General features: G+C 46.5%; 1 protein-coding gene across 1 annotated transcript; it reads right to left on the bottom strand.

Annotated features, from left to right (window-relative positions):
* Nucleotides 1-1,014: 1,014 nt before the first annotated feature.
* onecutl (one cut domain, family member, like) lies at nucleotides 1,015-13,565 on the bottom strand. The gene is made up of 3 exons (XM_056379800.1): nucleotides 13,182-13,565; nucleotides 11,318-12,716; nucleotides 1,015-4,286 (listed from the first exon to the last, which is right to left on the bottom strand). The coding sequence occupies exons 2-3, from the start codon at nucleotides 12,360-12,362 to the stop codon at nucleotides 3,976-3,978; spliced, it is 1,356 nt and encodes a 451-aa protein (XP_056235775.1). The 5' UTR covers nucleotides 12,363-12,716; nucleotides 13,182-13,565; the 3' UTR covers nucleotides 1,015-3,975.
* Nucleotides 13,566-15,380: the final 1,815 nt, after the last annotated feature.

Here is a 15,380-nt window from a genome sequence, read left to right as displayed (position 1 = left end):
CACCCTGACAGGATGGATTCTTTGGTTAAGGAATATCTTTGCCACACAACATCTCACACAGTTGAGGTAGATGGGTAAAGTCTTCATGTACACACAGGGGAGGGGGCGGGGACAGTTAGGGGACACTGGGGTTTACAGAGTCAAAAGACTTCCATCTGAAGACACTGCCTCATGTCAGTTTCTCAGTTCCAGCTCAACATAATACTGTTTTATGCAACATAAATAATCAGCACGCGGAACCCCACTGGTGCTTTTTTTGAATCCTCTGAGTGCTACGGTAGCTCTGATAGGGAACTGCTAAAACTACCCATGATACATAATGATTCAGCAGTTACCCATCAATCTTTGGTTGTTTTTTTGGTTTAAACATTATCAAAAAATGTAAATTTTTTTGGTCTTTTTTTTTCTTTTTTTTTTTCTTTTATTCTGAAAGAATACGTTAGCTTTCAGTTCTGCTATTTCATTATTTACGCTCCCCTCATACCCGCTCTGCAACGGCCTCGGCTGCCAGCCCTGTTTCAGGGTCAAGTTTCTAGAAGAGCCACTAGGGGGTGCCGCAGGCTAAAATGGCAATGCGGATCACCTGCAGCAGCCAAATGGATTCACTCCTCCCCTCCCTCTCTCCCGCCTCTCCTCTGTACAGAAAGAGAGGAGCTTCCCTGCTTGACACGGAGCAGAAGGTGGCTCAATACAAACAGCTCTGTCTCCATTTTGGGCTCCCAGTCAGAGAGACAAAGAGAAACCTGAAAGGTGTCACCTCAGCTTTGATACAATGACAGTAGCGAGCAGGGGTCGGCAGAGGAGCCTCCAAGCTCTTTTATTTTTCATTTTTCCCCTCTGTACAGACTCGACTGCACACCCCCACCAGTGCCCCCCCCCTCGCTCTCAGCATGCTTACAATTGTTGCTCATTAAAGTTTAATTCAGCTCCATGCCCCACTACTCCAACACCTCCTGTTCCTCAAACAACCCCCCCCCCCCCCCCCCCCCCCCCCCCCACCTCTCTCTCCCTACACACACACACCACTACCACTATCCTCATTCTGGATGATTCAGCCTCCTCTCTGATCTCCCCCCGCCCCCTTTGAATGCCCCCTAAAGCCCACAGGTCTGGCCAAGAGCGGACCCCAGACCAGATACCCAGAGAGGAGACGGGATGAAAAAAGCCTTCTCTTTGAAGTCCGCGAAAAAGTCGATGGCCTCTTTCATGACCGCCCGTCTTTCAAGTGCACGCTGTGAAGGGGGCCCGGCAATCCACCCCTTCCAACGTTAAAGACAGAGAAAGAGAGACAGAGGTAAAGAGACAGAGAGAGAGAGAGGGTGGAAAACGACCAAGCTAGCCTCGCCACTCTTTGGCAGCATTTACACAGGGGTCAGAGAATCAGATCGTGGGTGATTTAGGCGTTCACCAGGCAAAACGTTGGAAAATCAAAGCCATTTATGCCTGTGCAAGTTGCAGGAGGAACCCTAAGGACCTTAGAGGACCCCAGAACCCCAGATGACCAGCAATGAACCCCTGGACGAACCCTACGAACCTCAAAAGACCTGTGACAAAATCAGAGACTCCTGCAAGACGAGAAACAAACCCCAAGACACAAAGAGGTCCACGGACAAACCCTGCAAGCCTAAGAGGCCTTCAAAATATGAGAAACAAACCAGAGGGCCAAAGCCTCCAGAAACCTAGGAACATACCCCAAGAACCCCCCCCCCCCATACACCCCAAAAGTCCAGGAATGAACCGTCATGGAACTGAGACAACTGGCAGAAGGGCTTGGCATGTGGAGGACAGTGAGATCACACTGAGCTGGACATAGACAAGACTGTCTGCACTGCACTGTGGAGGAAGGGGGGGGGGGGGGGCAGGTGAGGGAGATGGGGGGGGGGGGGGGGGGTCACAACCATGCATTTCCCCAGGCAGACACACAGTACGCATGTTTGCATGTGACCCTGAAGGACTCACACTCAATTGGGCCTTCGGACGGCGCTTTAAGTGGGTCCCCAGACACTTTACACAGTCCGCCAGATGGCATTGGTCTGAACACAACTTTACAAGCAACCTGTGAACCTATGGGATGCCACATCTTCATTGTTATTATTCATAGTGTTATTAATTATAAATATTAGCACAACATTCAAACAAGCTTTGGCCTTGGCATTAAGAGCTGACCGCAGAGACATTTGCAAGAGTAAAGAAATCCCCATTATTCTACAAAAAAAAAACAAAAACCAAAAAAAAAAAACCAACAAAAAAACAAAAACAAAGGCCAGGCCTTAAAGATAGAGAGAGATACGTAACATCACTGGGTGGGTCGGGCTGGATCGGGTTGGGATCGGGTACAGGGTTTAGGGATTCAGGCCGTACATTCAGGGAGGCAATGTTAATCTTTGGTATTACGATGGGATTCTACAGCTAAAAGTGCCCATCAGAAAAAAGTCTTCAGTTTCACACAGACATACAGAGCATTGTTAAATAAATACTTACAGTATATAGATAGCATAAATAAATAACCAAATAAATAGAAAGAGGAAAGAAAAAAGGGAAAACAATAAATACACAAATGCAGTAATAAATACGTTGATCAGATCAGCAATTGCATTTGAAACGTTCTTGGTTTGATTTAACTATTGGCTATAAGGAGGCATGTTAAAGCCGTTCCTTTGTGGACCAAAAAATGACCTTGTATGTCAGCAGGGCTGAAACAAACTGCCCCGCACTTCCAATGTGTTTCTATAAATAGAGCGATGTGCTTGAAATCTGTACAAAAAGGGCTGAAAGAATCACATTCCTCCATTTTTCTAGACATCTGTAAAAAAAAGATTTCATAATGGAGCAGAGGTGTGTACAGTTGTTTGGAAATGAGTGGAAAAAATACTACAATGTCACTATACATTGTGTCAGGTTTACCTCTTCCCCGCGGAGCCTTTGTGTTCAAAGGCTGTCTTTCATTTTTTCTTCTTTTTTTGTTTTTTTTGGCTTGATTTTTGAGTCAAAAAAAATGGCTGTGGAGCTTTCATTTGGAAGCTCAGTGAGAGTCTTAAAGCTTAGACGTTTGCACCAACGAGTCTGTTTTCTGCGTCCTTCTTGTGTTTATTGATTCTGTCCTGGCGTACGGCGAGATGCACTGCGGTCCCCTCCCCCCCCCCCGCCTCGAAAACTCTGATTCATTCGAGGCGGGAGCGTCTTCGCAGGAGTACAGGAAAGGCTCCTGTTGGATGGTGAATGATTGACAGCTGGGAGTCACGGACGCCACAGAACCCTCCGGATAATTCCAAACTTGGAACAACGCCACACAGACCTGGGAACCATCACCATGGAAACACATGCTAAGAAAGGGAAATCAGGTTCTTCAGAAAAAAAATGGTTAAGTTAAAAAACAAAACACACAAAAAAAAAAAAGCCTCTTCTTCCTCTTTCACCTTGATTCTTGAGGAAAAAACAGGACCATAAGAACATTGGGGGAAGGATTAACGTCTTTGGATGATGGTGAACAGTTCTGATTAAGAAGTTACACGATGGAGCTCTCCAGGTGTGAGCAAACGGCACCTCTTGATTCTTCACATTTGGAGAGATGACTATAGATCTGAAGGTACACCAAAATATGCTTCCTCCTGATTTGTAATACCCTCATTATCTCTAATCTACATAATCAAAATAATGCAATGAGATGGTGTCTATGTAAGGGTGTGACTCTTCTATGAGTCAAATCATCTTTGCACCCTTGACTATACAAAGCAGGACCTCGCATCCTGCGGTCATATCACTCTGGGTATCGCCCCCCTTCCATTTCAAGGGAGTGATCGACTTTGGTTTGGGAAAATGCTTCATCTTCATAATATCATGTATAATAGCTGGCTCCGTCGCTCCTTCTGATAACGAGGAGGACATTTATTACGGCTGATCTCTGCCTAGACCAGTCTATGTGCCCCCTTGCTCCCTCAGGCGCCCTCCCCACCGCACCTCCTCGGCGGTCCGTCATCACGCCGTGCTGCAGGACACTGCGGAGGAGGAGACGCTGGAGCCCGAGGAACCCGTGGAGGAGGGACGGCCCTCGTCCGCCCACTTGTTGAGGTTGCGTCGGCGGGCGTTCATGAAGAAGTTGCTGACGGTGGAGAGCTCCAGGCCCAGCTGCTGGGAGATGGTGACCTGCAGCTCTTTGGTCGGGCGGTGGTTCTCCCTGAAGATGGCCATGAGCGTGCGCCGCTGCAGGTCCGTGAACACCAGCCTGGTGCGCTTTGGGCCCTGGTTGCGCTCCAGCTTGCTCTGCTCCTGCTCCTTCCGCTTGCAAGCTGCAGGCAGATGGATAAAAGATAAATAAAAAAAATAAATAAGAAAAAGGGGGAAGGGGAAACAGGTTAGCTAACAGACTGGCTGGCTAACTAGGACAAATGGATTAAGCCGAGGGAAAGTGGATTTGTTGAAAGAAAACAGATTAGCTAAGCAACTTTGATTAGTTAAAAGAGATGAATCAGCAACTTGCTTCATTGTGCAGTAAAGGAATCAAGATGTTCAGCCTATCACATCTTATTGCCAGTGAGCTGCTGTAAGGCAGCAGGGATAAAACAGATCCAGATAAAACTACATCCAGGCCAAAGCTCGAAAGTTTTTCCTTCATGGTTTTCATTATGCTCTTCACCCCCCCCCCCCTTTTTAAAAACAGTCTAAGGATCTACATGGATCTGGCCTAAAGACAAAGTGCAAAAATCTGCTGTCGTCATCTTTTGACAATGGTCTTCCAAAAAACAATCAAAGACACGAACAGATGTGCAGTAGACTTCTCATTTCACAAAAGCACCACTGAACCAAAGAGTAATCATTTTCAGCCCAAATCTCTCTCCCGTCTTCTTGTTCTGATATAATGTAATCACTGCAACAGTTTACGTCTGTCTAATCTATTACAGCACTTATGGATTCTGGCTTTTACCGCTCCACATACATTCAGAGGCTCAAGAGAAAATAAGTGAAAGACAGACACCAGAATCATCTAAAGATTCATTCACTTACAGATAAGAGAAAAGTAAGAATTTGATTTCTTGTAAGTGCATTTAAAAAAAAAACTGATAGCATCAGTTGCCCCATATTAGACACACTTTGTCTTCTTTAATATATTTCTGTATCTGTTTTTATCTTGTAGTCCACAGAGGATAAAAACATGATTCCATTATCTCATTATTTCTTGCTGTATTAGCTCCATGTCAAGTTGGCCATGTTCAAACTTTTTAAGTGGTAATAGGGGTGATGAAGTCTTGTGGTAATTTGCTTTTTTAATGCCACTCCTTCTTACACCAACCACAAAAATCAAAACTCAGGGTCTGGGTTAAACAGCACTGCAGCTGCAGCAGCCAGCAAGCCCAATTAGATCGTCTATATTTCCTCACAAAAAGTCTGAAATTTAAAAAGAAGAAGAAAATAACAATAATAATAATAATAATAATAACCAAGCGAATGAAAAAAAAAAGAAAAAAAAAAGAGCCAGATTTGTTGAGTGAGTAAGAAAAACTGGCTGATGTGTGTGGGCTGAGCTCAGATCCATTTTGAGAATCAGACGAGCATTTTGAATTCAGGCTGCATGTTCCTCTGCATATCTATCGCTGAACCTTTCACCCCGAACACGCTGTAATTCTGTATTTACAGGAAACACAACACCAACCTCTGCCTTTGTGTACCGAGCCAACTTCCCCTCCCTCCCCTCCCTCCCCCCTCCTCTCTCTCTCTTTCTCTGCCCATCTCCTTCCACTTCCTCCTCTTACCTTTCCCTTAGTGGACACTTCAACATCATTAGTTTCTCATAAAAGTCATTTACATGTGGCGGCAGTGAGTGAGTAATAATCACTTTAGGAGGAACTAATTTATTTTCTATTAACGGCGGGTTACGTCAGGGGTGAGTGAAACAAGCGGAGTCGGCATTGCCCGGGGTGTTTAGAAGCCTTAAGTGGACTAAAACATATTTGGGGAGGGGTTGGGGAGTCATGCAATTACCTAAATGCACACTTTTAAGAGGTTTCAATCAGCACTGTGCGGCTGAGAGACTGTTTTGCTGATGGTATCAAATGTGTTTCTAAGTGTAAGCATTGGTGGATGGGTGCACAACATAACAGAACACACATAAACACACACACAAACACACACACACACACACACAGTGATGAAGGCCTGGTGCCGACTGGTGCCGATAGCGGACTTTTATTAAATATTGAACTGCAAATTGAAAGCAGAAGTTATCTTTTCATATATTTTTCTGTTCCTGGCTTAAACGTGCAATAATAATATTTTTATTTAGTTTGGAGCTGAATTCAGATTTATGATCCATCCATCGTCTTTAACATGCTGTTTCAGGAGAACAAAAACATGGAGGGGGGGGGGGGGTAACACTGAGTCATTAGACATTTTTAGCATGAGAACAGCCTTCACTGTAACAACATCACAGGAAAGGGCCAGTTTTATGTCTTATTTTCTCACAATAAGTTAAGAAATGTGCCACAACAGAAACTGTTTCCAAGTCATATCCACTTATTACAACAAATTTATAAAAATAAGTGCCAACTATTTGGAAACAAGACAGATCACAGCACTAGAATCAAGAAAAATGGCACTTTATTCTGAAAGATTCTTGAAGCAAGCTGCTTTCTGGTTGCTGCACTGGCAGACTTCTTCACTTGTTTCAGGAAAACAAGGTTTATGGAACTCTATTATTGACAAAAATGACTTGATTAGATGGAGATATCAGCTGGTAAAATCCCATATCTCAAAAACCACCCGAAACACACAGAAAAAACACAATCCAACTCACACACGCTACAAACATACATTGAATTAACCACAGATGCTGCCTTTTACTCTCAAGACAGCACTGACACGATCAATTGATTGGCTTACATCTTCCTATTGAGAAACATCTCACACAGCGAGGGGCTGCCGCTGATGTTTACTGTATGACCGGCTTCTTCACTCCCTCCACAACTCGCTGTGGCAAATTTTCTCTCATTAGCAGAGCGCTTGAGAAATAAGTGTGACCTCGCTGCCCGAGTGCCATCACAACAGCAGCACCAGAGCCGCAGCCTACGTGTGTGTGTGTGTGTGTGTGTGTGGTGTGTGTGTGTGTGTGTGTGGGTGTGTGGGTGTACGTGGCACCCGGGCTGGCCTGGCTTTGGCTGCTCTAACGTCCAGCTGAGTTTCTGAAACTTAAAGTAAACGTGGACGTGAAATCCCCGCGTACATTCTCCCTTAAAATCATTATCTGAAGGAAATGTTTTGACTCGGGATGCACTCTTGTCAACCCGAGATTACAGGAGCCTGTTAGCGTTTAGGCATCCAGAGCTCGTTTGCATTTCTGAGAGTTATCGAACGACGTCTCATTAAAATCTGAACAGGCCGAGATGTCAGCGGCATGTCAATATCACTACAAGTGAAATTATTATTTTCTTTTTTTTTTTTACACTCCAAATGCTACATTTTTCACAGGCGTTACACCATCCCCTCCATCAATATTTCTGGGTTGGGGGTTGGGAGGTGGGCTGCAGCTATAGAAGGTATATACAGTGGTGCACTCTCAGCTCATGTAGTAATGAAAGGAATGACATGATAGTGCTGGCTAGCTCGCTTGTAGCGTGGATTTATGGCTTGTTGGAGGAGTCGGGGTGTCCTGCAGGTCTCCTCCTCCTCCTCCTCCTCCTCCTCCTCGCCTCCATCCCGTCCCCGGCTCTCTCTCTCCCTTACTGACGATCATAACGCCGACCATTAAGTAAATGCTTCCTTATGCTGTAATCATGTGTAAAAGGCTCACAATTACCATGCTATAAATCCCCGGTGCTGGGGCTACTCCTGGAGACATAAATATTCCCCTATAGGCTTCTTATGATCGTGGGAACAGCCCCTAATCATGATGTACGCCCCTGTCTCGTGTTGCTGAAACGTGATCGAAAGCCCTTTCCCTACCCCCCGGCGTCCCAACCTACCCCCCCCCCCCCACTTACCCCCCCTCCCCACTCACCCAACCAGAGCCCCCCCCTCACCCACCACCCCTCCCTCCCTGCCCCCCCCCCCCCTTCCTAGCCCCAGCCCACCCCCTGCTGATTTCTTGGGCCAGGGGCTGATAGAAATTATTGATTAAATCTGTGCAGCTCAGACTACTCGACCCACAGAGGCTGGTTAACCCCTTCAGCGCCGGAGTGGGGGGAGCTGCAAGAGCCAGATAAAAAAAAAAAAAAAAAAAGCAAATAAAAAACAAAAAAAACAACAAAACAATAAACAAAAAACAAAACAAAAACGACAACCCTGTTTATTTGGTGCGGCTAAGGCCACGTCGGCCTGTTTACCAATTCCTGATATGTAAATGGAATCCGCTTTGACCTTTGAGCCTCGCTGGCCGAATGTGAACTGTATGCAGCGAGAGGTGGACAGGGCTTTGTGGCTTTCATTACTGTGGGGGTGGTGCAGGCACTGGAGCCGACACGTAAACCGCATTGACCTTTCTTATTCATTTAGACCTTTAGTCAAGGGCTTCGGCCATCATCTTTAAAGTTATAGTCTCTGATCCCTACACACCCCCCCCCCTCGACTTTAAGTGTCGGAGCATGGCTGTATCGTCTTTATCCTGCCTTCTTCTCCACCTAAATCCTGATTGCCTCCTCCACAGCCTGAGGTTGGGCTGGAGATGCATCTCATATACAGTGCGGTAATCCATAGAGCATACACACACACACTTACACACACACACACACACACACAGAAAAAAAAGCGATACTGCGGATAAATCCAAGAGATCACCTCCTCCGTGTTTAGCAAAAATGTCTCTGCAGAAAGACAATTATTTGAAAAAGACAAAATGGCAGCAACTACGCTCCATAATGACAGAGCGTCCACAGCTCTGCAGCCCTCCATATATAAGAGACGTAGTTATGGAAATAACATGGCACTGCTGCTGGTTGACACCGAAGGGCCTTCTATGTATTTAAGCGAGTGTTGCATTAAAGAGGATCATCTTAAAACTTGAGGCGTGAAGCAGAGAGCACTTGAGCTATCTTCAGACTGGGGAGCACAGGGCACAGCACATTCTAATTCCAGTCTCGATTCGCCGATGCGGCCGAGGTGTGTGTGGGCAAGGCGTGCTGCTCTTTCCCATGGAAATCAATAGAGGCTTGTAATTAAACAAAAGGGGGTTGGCCAGGGGGGAAGGAAAAAAAAAAAAAACAACAACCCCCTTCGGAAAGTAGGTTATGTAGAAAAGTGCCGAGATGTCCAAATTGTGGCTCTGCCAAGAACTAAATATGCAATTTCAGAGTGTGTGGGAGCAGAGAGAGAGAGAGAGAGAGAGAGAGAGAGAGAGAGAGCATTGTCAAACATTAGCACAGTTCTCTGTGTAGGGACTTTAATTTTTTATGAGTCTGATTGATCGGCTGCTCGGACTCGGAGCACTGACTCGTTAAAATAATGTTTGTGTTTGTAAAGATGAAGAAACAAGGATGCTGCAAATAAAGAGGGAATGATCGGTGATTAGGAATCTGCTTGAAGGAACAAAGGGCTGTTTTATCATGAGGAAGATTAGTTTTTTTTTTTTTGTGGGACAGGAAGAGGCGTTTTGCATACAAAGTCTCAAAATCACAGAGTTGGATTCATCACACGACGTTTCTGTGGAAACTACAGAAACGAACCCAGAGATAACCCATCTTTCAGATAAGAGGTTTGCGTGTGATTGGTGTAACGTTTTGCTAAATGGAGGATGTACACATGTGCTCTCAGAGCCAAACAATCAAAGATCAATAATTGTGAAGGGATTGCAAGAGTGCACAATCATTACCTATGAACCCTATTGTGTTGCTGGGCTTAATCAGTGGAGCTGCTGACAGAGAGCGAAAAGCAGTGATCAACTGGGCAAGCTCACACACACGTACTGCTCACAGACCCCCGCAGTGAGCAGACCACTTGCAGATACACACACACACACACACACACACACACACACACACACTGGTATATGCTCATCTCATATTACTGTGTTCACTTGGATCTCTTTCTGTGCGTCGTGTATCAGATGGGCCCTCAGTCCCTGTGGAGGTACAACACTGTAACACGGCACTGTACAGCGTGCTGTCGTCTCTTCAACTCACATCCCCAAAGAATATTAAATGTCAAGCAGCAGATTACAATGTGCCTTTCAAAAAAAGAAAAAAAAAAAAAAATCTTTACCCCATGAAATCTGTATGAATACTACCAGGCCTGCAACTCATGATTTTTTTTTTAATTTTTATATTGATTAATTTCTTCATTGTCTTTACAAATAACTCTAAAAGTTAAGTTCATAAAATCTGTAATTTTACAAAAACTAAATTAAAAAAAACTCAAAATACATTTAATTTACATTGATATCACAGAAAAAAGGGGCAGCAAATTCTCACATGCTCACAAGCTTGAACCTGCCACTTCTGCTTGATAAGTGAATTTTATTAACTGAGAATCAAAATAGTTGTGAATTAATTATCTGACGGTCAACTAATCAATTCATCTCTAACAACTACATGCACCTCCAGTTAAGAAAACAAGCCCCCCCCCCCCACCCCCCCACCCCACCCCACCCCACCCCTCATATGAAGAATCTCATAAACCTACAAGGTGCTGCCTCGGAGCAGAACAACAATTTGTATTTAGCCTCGCTGTAATTGCCTCGGTGACGACGTTGATAAAAGACGTCTGGCAGAAGCTCAAGTCTAATTTGCATCAGCTACCTTTGCCAACTCAACTTCAGCCGCGCGCTGAGCAGATATAAATCACTGCTCGAATTAATCAATTGCTCCAGAATGGCATATCTGCGCAAATTATTTTGTGGGCTCAAAAGCGATTAAATTGCCAAACCGCTGCTCGAGCTGATCTTCATGGTTCATTTAAGAGGAGGGCAAATGTCTGTGGCTTTTTTTTATTGTAGCTACTGTACAAATCAATAGGAGCTGTTTGGGAGCAAAGTAAACAAAGGAACGGCACATATGGCCCTTTCTTGCTCAAACTGTCCTCAATGTGCTGATGAGTTGCTATTATCCAGGCTGTTGAGACAATGGCTGAAAGCAGTGCTACGTTCACAGTGGTGTGAAGAAGGGAAACATGAGTATGATGCTTTTGCTTTTCCTCATGTCTCAACCTGAGCTGCATACTGATTGCTGGAGAGAAGAATTTTTTTTGGAAGACATAGAGAAGGAAGGTGTTTGGGGAAAACAGGGGAATAGTGTGTGTGTGTTTTTGTTGTAGTGGTTTCTGTGTGAGCGTGCATGTGTGTGTGTGTGTGTGTGTGTGTGTGTGTGAGAGGCAGATAGAGAGCAAAGCCAGATCTTACCCTCCAGCCGGAGCGAGGCCATTCTTTGAAACTCGGGCTCCTGGAGCCAGCGGGACATCCTCTTAAAGGTCTCGCGGCCGGACTTGAGCTTGCCCCAGGGCTTGGGGTTCCTCAGGAGGTCAGACAGCGTGCCCTGTGACCTACACAGAACCCTCTCGGCGAAGATGGCCTGGGGGATGCTGTACCTCTTCAGCTCAGTGATGATCCTCTGGGCCACATCCCTGGTATTGATCTCCTCCCCGGTGCTGCCTCCGCCCTGCAAGCCCGACAGCATGCCCTCGCCGGGCGAGGACGAGGCGGACGACGTTGAGTGCAGGTGCTCACCCATCTTGGAGGCCTGCTGGCTCGGGTGATGGTGGGGCTGGTAGTGCTGGCTGTAGATGTGAGGGTGGTGGCCCGCGGCATGCTGGTGAGCCTCCATTTTATTCAACTGATGCCCCACTGACACCTCGCCTCCTCCTAGGCCCGGTGGTGACATCTCGCGGCCAAAATCCGATGTCCGGCAGAACAAGCTCCCCCCGTGGACGTCGTAGCCACCATGGAGCATCTGGCCACCGTTGCCATTGGGACTGTTACCCAGGCTGCCATAGCCGTGCATGGAGGAGCCCAGGCCTGAACCTGTGGAGGGGGGCGACAGGCTTTGGGACATGGCGAGGTCCTTGCCATAGGGGTTGTAGAAGTTGGTGCTGAGGCCTCGGTCCTCGCGCATGAGGGTGAAGCTGCCAATGACGTTGCTGACGGGCAGGCAGGGGTGGTGGTGATGGTGGTGGTGGTGGAACTTGTCGTCAAAGGGCTGCAGTGGGGTCAGGGTGGTGTAGGTGCTGCCAGAGCTGGACGGGGAGTCGCCGCTGTAGCCCAGCGCCGACATGGAGTGGTCGAAGCCCGGTGGACGAGGTTCCGGCTCCAGAGACATGGAGGAGCCCCCGAGGGAAGGCCTGGGGAAAGCAGCTGAGAGGTCCCGGGAGTGCAGCATGGCCCTGCCGTCCTGGCTGTGAGCCAGATCTGAGTGACTGTGGAGGGACATCTCCCCTAGACTCCCATCCATCTTCAGTTTCAGCAAATAAATGCGTATTTCTCGCCCCTGTTGTGTTGTTGCTCTTCTCTTGTTGTTGTTGCTCAGCAGCCGGGCTAACAGTCTGGAAGGTCTCTTGTTACACCAGACTATGGATTTATTGATTTGTGAATTAATTGATTTCCGGGCTTATGGGATGTCTAATTAATTATCTGATAACGTTAAGTACTGTCTTCAAACTCCCTCAAACTCCCAGGAAACGAGGTCGCAACAGCATCGGGAGCTTTTACTGTGATTTTTTGTATTTTCTTATTCTCGCTCCTGCATCAGCACTCTGCTCTCTTTGGTGCTCAGCTGTGTTCCTCGGCAGAAGCCTCGCTTTTGTGCCTGCGTGAGACAAGACAGGCGCCGTTACTACTCGCTGTATTCAAACTTTCATCGCATCAGAGAAGGAAAACAGACGAATAACGTTCGTCTCATCAGTATTAGACACTCGTGTTTCCAAAACAGTGACAATAATAGAAGCATATGAGTCATTTCTTTTACCTCAGACATCCCGCGGAACGCACGAGAGAAAACACCGATATCGATGTTTTGATCACTTCAACCAAATCTCATCTTTGGAATCACATTTCTTTTCTTCTTATGCAAAGTTATAAACGCAAGGGGAGCAGCGCGCATGCGAAGCGCTGCACATTACCGGTGCGTTTGCATATTTACATCACATGTAATGAATCTGAACGATGCGTTAACTAAAAAAAAAAAAAAAAAAAAAAAAAAAAAAAAATGATGGCGATTCAAAGACAAGATCACCGACGTGTGAAGGTTTACAGAGCTCCAGAAAAATCCTACCTTTAACATCCACTTCTCAGAGCGCGTCCGCGGCTGTTGTCCCTCCTGTGCATCTCTCCCGATTGTGTCGCCGAAGCAGCCCTGCAGATTCACACAATTGGTCCGCTGCGCCCCGGGGTGCTACATTCACCAAAACCAGAGTGCAAAAACCATCTGCGGTTACAGCACGAAACCTCTCTCGCTGCTTTCGTTCCCCCTTTTTTCCCGGTCTTTGTTTTCCCACTCTAAAAAATCTCCAGGTCTAGCCTCGGTTTTTTTTTTCCTTCTTCTTCTTTCTTTGCTCTACACTAGCAAGCTCTCCTCTTTTTCTTTCATTATCTCGTGAGATTTTCCTCCTCCTCCTCCTCTTCCCTCTGCCTGCCACTTCATCGATCTCACCACCAACTCTTTCTCATTCTCCTCCTCCTCCTCCTCCTCCCCCTTTGCTCACATTGACTCTCTGCTTTCAGTGCGTCACGGCCTTAAAAATCTGACAGATGTGCGATGAAATTCCTACTCCAATTAACCCTTTCTCTCCGGGGGTGGGGCTGGGGGGCTGGAGGGTGGGGGGTGGACTGGGAGGGGGGGAGGTGTGTAGGTGGAGATGCTCCCTTTCTCATAACCCCACAGGTTAAGCCTTCTTTAGCTGATTGCATGCACAACTTATGAATTATGTGCACACATCCAGGCCATTGTGCTGCGCTGGGCCGTTTATTGTATCTGATCAATGGGTTTTCACACAGGCTGCAGCTAATGTCGCTTCTGCTCTTCTTTATGACACATGTGACGCTTCTGCTGCTATTGTCACGGGGATGAAATTATCTATAACATGGAGACTGAATGGGAATTTCATTTTTTTTCTGTTATGACTTTTATTATTTGGCAAATTTTAATAATATCTTTTATTCTTATTACCTGTCTATTTTTTTATATCAGTGCAGGGGTGGCTGAGATTATTTAAAAAAAAAAAACGAATTAAGGGTGAATATGCTATTATGTGAATCGCCTCACTAACTTATTGACTACAGAAAAAAAAATCCATTTACACTCTGCTGTGCGCCATCTTCACACCAGGCCACGTCCTGGATTTTTATTCTTCCTATTCAGCACCAAATAATCCAGAAGCAGTTTGTATTCCTTTAGTTTTCTGACTCCTCTTGTTGGTTTAAGATAAATGTAAATCCCACTTTCCAGGAGTAAATGCTGTCAAGTGACGCTCGTGTTTAGCCCGGCTCTTAATCAGCACTCAGCGCGCGGCTCCATTCACTCACACCGCCGCCAACACTTGAGTCTGGAAAGTCCCTCAACAAGATCAATGCGACCCCTTTTTTTTTCCAGAAGACCCTCGACCTGCTGCTGCTGCTGAGGCAGACACACTGCAGGCCAGGGCCTTCTGGGGCGCGTGCGTGTGTGCCCATGTGCACGCGCAAGAGTAGAGATTTGTGTAAATTTAACGTGCAGTGTGCACGGGCATCAATTTGTGTCTAATTTAAGTGAGACGAGCGCGCGTAACTGTGCGTGCACGAAGGCCTGTACTGTTGCATGCGCGTTCACATGAGACCAGTGCACATTTATGTGTCGGCGCATACTATGTGTGTGTAAGAGGCATAAATATACATCTAGTCTGCATGGTAAGGCCCGTGCGTGCGTGTTTGCGCGCGCCCCGGCCTCAGAGAGAAACACAGAGAGAGACAGAAGCAGAGAGGCAGAGCGCATACTAATCATATCTGTCTGTCAGTTTAATTTTCAGAGATGAGCAGTTCTGGCGTTTGGAAACAGCGGAGCGGTGCGCGGTGTGGGACCGCCGGCTTCCCGGAGCAGATGCTGCCCTATCGATCCGCCCTGCGCGCAGCCTAGCACGGAGGGATGCGTGTATGTGGATGGCGAGTAGCTGGAGGTAAAAAAAAAAAATGGTCAACGGCTACAGAGCGAAAATAAAAGGAGGTCGGGGTGAAAGTTCACCTTCTGTGGCTTGAAAACCCGAGAAGGCTCGGCTGACATCCGAGCTGCAAGGCCCCCCAACTTTTTACACTGCGGGGCCTGGAGGGGAAGCTGACACCCGGCGGGATGTTCAGGGGTTTGGGTTTGTCAACACCAGTCTCAAACACTAAATGTTGGAATAATCTTTCAGTCCTGCGTAATGAGCAGTTACGATGAAAAATATATTTACATTACATCCGCTGGACTGATGCGTTCAAGCTTCCAGTAGCAGCTCAAGAC

Source organism: Seriola aureovittata, chromosome 7 (assembly GCF_021018895.1).
Source record: "Seriola aureovittata isolate HTS-2021-v1 ecotype China chromosome 7, ASM2101889v1, whole genome shotgun sequence".
NCBI classification, from domain to species: Eukaryota; Metazoa; Chordata; class Actinopteri; order Carangiformes; family Carangidae; genus Seriola; species Seriola aureovittata.
Note: the sequence above shows the minus strand (reverse complement) of the source record. Positions and strands in the feature narration are given on the sequence as shown.